Source organism: Quercus suber, unplaced genomic scaffold (genome assembly GCF_002906115.3).
Source record: "Quercus suber isolate HL8 unplaced genomic scaffold, Cork oak 2.0 scaffold_195, whole genome shotgun sequence".
NCBI classification, from domain to species: Eukaryota; Viridiplantae; Streptophyta; class Magnoliopsida; order Fagales; family Fagaceae; genus Quercus; species Quercus suber.
The window spans coordinates 1-6031 of record NW_027069653.1 but is presented as its reverse complement, the minus strand read 5'-3'; the positions used below and the strand labels follow the sequence as shown (position 1 = coordinate 6031).

General features: G+C 34.4%; 2 protein-coding genes across 2 annotated transcripts; one reads left to right on the top strand and one right to left on the bottom strand.

Moving 5' to 3' along the window:
* The first annotated feature begins 1253 nt into the window (after positions 1-1253).
* LOC112033443 (norbelladine synthase) lies at positions 1254-2224 on the top strand. Its single transcript, XM_024066213.2, has 2 exons — positions 1254-1525; positions 1847-2224. Exons 1-2 carry the CDS (start codon positions 1342-1344, stop codon positions 2143-2145), a joined length of 483 nt encoding a protein of 160 aa, XP_023921981.2. The 5' UTR covers positions 1254-1341; the 3' UTR covers positions 2146-2224.
* A 1361-nt stretch (positions 2225-3585) lies between these two features.
* LOC112023986 (THO complex subunit 7B) lies at positions 3586-6024 on the bottom strand. The gene is made up of 2 exons (XM_024056630.2): positions 5805-6024; positions 3586-3922 (listed from the first exon to the last, which is right to left on the bottom strand). Exons 1-2 carry the CDS (start codon positions 5910-5912, stop codon positions 3791-3793), a joined length of 240 nt encoding a protein of 79 aa, XP_023912398.2. The 5' UTR covers positions 5913-6024; the 3' UTR covers positions 3586-3790.
* Positions 6025-6031: the final 7 nt, after the last annotated feature.

Below are 6031 nucleotides of genomic sequence, written 5' to 3'. Positions count from 1 at the left end.
AAGCACAAAACGTTTATACCGGTTTGGGGAAATTTTGAAAAGTTGACCAAAAAAGAAAAAACTCCCACAGAAAATTAAAGAATAGCAACTTCAAAATTTGTTTCATAAAAACTCGACTTGCCTACTAAAATTCTCCCATCAGTGCAATTGGAGCAGTGCTAGCTGAGGGCTTAGAATCATTTTTGCCTCTTTTTTTTTTTTTTCTTTGCTTTTTTTACAAATAATCTAAATTTTTATTTTTGAGAGAGAAACAAATAATCTAACTTTTATTAATATTCAAATAAGTCAGCTTTTAACTTTTTGTCACATTTAATATTAAAGTTATCAAAAATTATATTTTTTTAATAAACATTATGCAAATAAACTACCGGAAATAAGTTCCTGCCAAACAGACACTAATTCTCAAAAAAAATAAAAATCTCACATAGACCTCATAATCAATAAGAACATTTTCAAGAGTGCATTTAAATGGCTACTTATTTAAATGGCTACTTAAGTCTTAAGATTACACTATTCTTCAATGTGAGTCCTCCAAATGATGTATATGTTCTTTCCACCTTTTTGTTCTATACCAAAATTTTCATCGTATACAAATCTAAGAAACTAATATAATACTGTCGTAAAGTATAGAAAATAGCAAGAAAAGTGAGATTTATGAGAATGATATTGTATTTGAATGTCATCAACCACGCCATATTATTTATAATACCAAATACACATCTCTTTCTTCTCTCCATCTCTCGTGTGTTTTGTAACAAAGGAGTTCACACATATATGGGAGGAGAGAGTCTTAAAGCTGAGGTGGGTGGCAATGTAGCCACCCCAAGTGAAGTAGGGTCGGTGGCTTGTCAGCCACCGGGCGTGAATATGAATAGATATACAACATGGGAAAGTTACACAAAAAATTTGACAACTTTTTATACCAGTTGATGTGACAGATTGTTAATGGTAAATAAAAAAAATGATATTAATAGTTAGTCCAAATAAAAACAAATAAAAGTTTGTCCACATAATTATAAAAATATTAAGAAATTTTTGTGTACGTAGTATTGCTCATACAACAATAAATAGATGACCAACCATGCCCCCAAGATAAAGTTTTTTTGGTCCCACCGGTGTCTGTATTTATCTTGTTCATTTTATCTTATTAGCTAATGTGACAACCAATATGCCATCACCGGCGGCATAGGAATCTTTGCACGCCAACTTTGACTAATAACATAGGTACATAGACCTTCGTCTTGACTCTTGATCATATTTTGGGAATTAATTATATATTACCATAAACAACACACCCTGAATCACACAAATACTCTATAGCTTGCCAGCAAAAGAAGAAAGATGGTTGTGCAAGTTTCACATGAGGTAGAGGTAAACGTGTCAGCTAGTGAAGCTTGGGAGCTCTATGGGACACTTCAGTTTTCAAAATTAGTTGAAGAAGTGCTTTCGAATTTCATTGAGAAAATTGAAGTCAGTGAAGGTGATGGAGGAGTTGGTACTATTATCAAGCTAACATTTGCACCAGGTATGTATCACAAATGTTCTCGTCTATCGTTTTTATTTTTTGAGAAAAGTTCTCGTCTATTTCATCCTTATAATCAATCGGTGAACTCATATTTCCAACAACTAAAATCTTTGCAAAAATTTATGAAATTTTCATGAGAGCAAAGAGAACAATGTCTCTCGAACCCATCTATGTAGTGTCTTTAACAAAATCGCCTTGTTTTTTGGCCCAAGAAAATGACCATCCGTTGCATAATCCAAACTAGTTAAAAATGAATGATCGATTAAGGTACTGTATAGTTATGCTTCGAATTAATACTGCAACTTCTTTCCATTGAAATAGGCACTGGGTTTACCGGATGCAAAGAGAAGTTCACAAAAGTAGACAATGAGAGTCGTGTGAAAGAAACAGAAGTGATTGAAGGAGGATTTCTTGAGCTGGGATTTACTCTGTATCGTGATCGCTTTGAAGTAATTGAGAAGGGGAACGATTCATGCATAATAAGGAGCACAATTGAGTATGAGCTCAAGGAAGATGCTGCTGCCAATGCCTCGCTTGTCAGTATTGAGCCATTGGCAAATGTTGCTGAACTTGCCAAAAATCATCTCCTAAAGAACAAGACCGCTAAAGATGAAAAGTAAATCTCAAATTTGTAATCTTATCAGTGAAATACCAACTTCGATCCTTGTCCTGAAATAAAATGATTAACAGATTTGGAGATGTTGATTGTACCTGAGTTTTGCAATAAATTAAAAGTTGAAAAAATAAGAGAAACCTATAAATATGCAATATTTATGTGTGGGTGTGTGGGTGTGTGTACATATAACTTTTCCTATTTCTATGGATTTCAATGCATCTGAAATTATATGTCGTCTCAAGAACCTAATGATTTTACACATCTAATGAGGAACAAAGAAAGCAAAAGAAGATTGAGGATTAGTTTGTTCCATAAAATCATTTGTCAGCAATTTTGAAATTAAATGCACTACTCTAAACAGAGTAGAATCTGTTATAGCTTACTGTATTGGAGCAATTTTGTTAGGAACTCATTAGGAAATAATTTCGTATCATCATCAGAGTTAAAGATGAAAGCTTGCACTGATTGACCCAGCTACAGATATGGATTTGTTCATAAAAATACACACACAAACCCACACACACACACACACACAAAATTGAAATACCAAGGGATAACCAGAAGTCCTAGAATGTCTTTCAAATGCTAGAAGAACTAAAAATACCTTAACAATCATTGAAGTCATTCTTCCATGGCTGGCTGAGGAACATTTAAGCACTAGTACAGTAGTACTAATTTATTTAATAAGATGTTAAGCATCTCTCTCACGATAAGCAACAAGATATGAAGCCTCTTTACGGTAAACAATCTTAGTAATGTAACTTATAAACCCTTATATGGGGAATCAGCAAAAGACTAAAAAACTTCTAGAGCAAATCTTCTCTCCTAATCAGCAAAACTCTTGATCAAACCAAAACCTTCTTCACCAAATCAATTGAACTAACAAACATTCTAGCATGATCTTGTTAATATACGTCAAATGGCCACTAATCTAGATTGAAACCTGACCGAAAACTTTAATCCTAGTTAGGCACTTGATTCATAGCATTTTCTAAATGGCCTACAACTATCCTGAATAAGTCAAAAAGAATTTATCTATGTGAGTAATAGTCAAAAAGAATCTCACTTTTCTTTAAAGGTGAGCCCCTATTCATCACAAATTTGAAACTTTGTTACGTACGACAAAATGAACAGAAAACAAATCAAATTTGGAATTCCTGGACAGCTAGGATTTTGAGGAATTTGGGTTAGAGTTTGGTGGGGAAAAGGCTAGAAAATAATAAGGAATAGGGTTTCTAATAGTGAAAAGAAAAAGTAAAATTTAAAGTAATTCATTTGCCAAATGTTACTGACAGAACTAGCCAAAACTGCACTTGGCCATCGTCATCTCCCAAGTTTCAGAACAAAAATCTTATTAACTCCTATCGGCAATAACGGTACTGCAGTGCAAAAGCATGATGCACTTCTAATCCACTTTGATGGTATGTATAAACAATACTAAGACTCACAAAAACTTTTTAGGAGAATTGTCTAATTCTAAACAAGAATGAATGTCTTTGTTCAATAACTAATGCTACAAAAGGACAGATATGTTCTGACATTCCATTACATTTTCCAATTCTGATCATCAAGAAAACTCTATGCATAAATAGAAACACATTAAAAGAGAACACAATCTTACAACTGCCGACTGAGATTCAGAATAGTTACTAATCAACAGCCATGGCATCTGAGCCCCCACTAGCATCCTCAATTCCATTCTTCAGCTCTTCAGTTGCAAGTCTCATCTCTTCAACCAAACTTTTCTGCTCTTCCTCTATGGTATTCTGCAACTCATCCACCTGCAGAAAGGTTAAAAAACATTTTTTTAAAAAAATTAACAGTTCAGATAGAGTGGACCTATCATATTAAGTAGTCAACTGCAGAACCAGCATCCTACAATATATGAAATATAAGACATGTATGAATGACCATTTATTATTTAGAAGTAAAAGCTAGAATACCATGAAATGCTAAGGTCATGAGATTAAGACCTTGCTATCTAAATGCAAAACACAAGTGATTAATGATAAAATGAAGAATAGATGTCGAAAAAGTTGACCAGAAAATACTTAAGAAAAAAATATAATGCAAATGAGATAATAATATACAACAGAATAAGAAAGGTTAACATTTGAATTACACAAGTGGTGGGTGAGTGGGGGTCTGAATCCCCTCAGGGACATGAGTATTTACGTGGTTAAAAAAAAATTACACAGCTAGAACTCAATTTTTTTTTTCTCCATGCAAAACAAAGGCCGTAAAACAGTTTCAATTTGAAATAAAGAATGACGCCATGAGCCTTGTAAGTCAACTAACACCTATTGCTGTTTCCAACGGAGACATTCAGGATTCAAACACCCCCACCCCCATAAAAACCACTGAATTTTTTTTTTTTTTTTTAAATTGGAAATGAAGAATGACGAACAGGAAAACAGTTAGCCAGTAAAACCTTTAGAAACAACAAAACAAAAATGTAGAAGGGGAAAAAACATCAGATAAGACAATCTTTAGTATTCCAAGAAGAGATGACGTTCCAATTCTGATACTATTTTTTTATAATGGCCACCATATAGAGCTACAGCCCCTCTCTCAATTCATAAGTAAATGTTATGCAATTTTATTTCCAGAGGATAAGCTTATATTCTGAAAATCAATTCATTGCTTAAAGGAAAAGTTATTCTGAAGTAAGACCAAACAAATAAAGAAACCATTAGAGGGGTGATATGAGGTGCTAATATGATCATGCTCACCTAAGGACAATGAATATAAAGTTAATTTCAAGACCACTAACCCCTACCTACCAAACCCTATCCTCCCTTCCTCTAAAAAAAACCACAACAAAATAGGAAAACCCCACCGTAACATAATTTAATACATACTTCCTTGGAAACCTTAAGAGATTTCTAACATTTTAATTTCTCTATTGAATTCACTCATGCCCTAACTACCAGAAAGAAAGAAAAAAATCATGCCCTTCTGCACTCATACAAACCAAAGGCAACTCTAACAAGCTCAAAAAAACTTCGAAAGATGGTTATGAACTCCAAAACCAATATTTCATGATCCCAACAAAACCCCAAGCACCAATATAAATGTTTTGAGTCAAATTAAGAGACTGAGGACATTATGCTGCTACAAGGTCCAATTGGTGTATTTAAAGAGATTTTTCAATGTGACTCAAAAAAGCCCCAATTTTCAAATCCCATGTAATTTTTCAAGAGGGGTAGAAATATACTCTTATGATAGAGATGTGGGATATTGATGCAGAGCTGAAATTAAGGACAAAGTCCCGAGATATTAGGGAAAATACCCTAAAATTAAATTTTCAGGCCTCTCAAACAGGCACCAGAATTGGCACCATGGGAGTTATCGATGAGACAGGAACTTTCAAGCTGCACCAACAGCAATAATTGGCATAGGCATAGACTAGAGGAGCTCAAAATTTCTAGTAAAAATGACAAATACATTATCTTTGTTATAAACAATCACAAGCTTCAAGCAAATAAAACCAAGTGCACAGTTGATCATAATGAAATGGGAACAGAGGTCAGCTCCTGCTCAAATGGTACTTCCTCCCTCTTTAAGAACAGGGAGGATTGTAATGTCACAAATTCAAGACCCACTTGTGTCTGTAAAATGGAAATGCAAAAGCATACAAATCATTAGAAAATGGCCGCATACCACGTGCAACAAAAGGGCAAACTGTTTCTTGCGAAGCTCCAGCAGCCTTGAACCAGCGGTGTTCTCTGCATCCAACGCTGCAATCTCTTTCTCTAATTCCGTTATCATCTTCTGTGTCTCTGATCTCGGTGGCTGCGCAGCGATCAATTTCCTGATTGCCTCGCACTCCTCTTTGTGCTGCCTCTCAATCTTACTCTCTTCAAGCAGCTTCTTAAGGTCTTCTATGT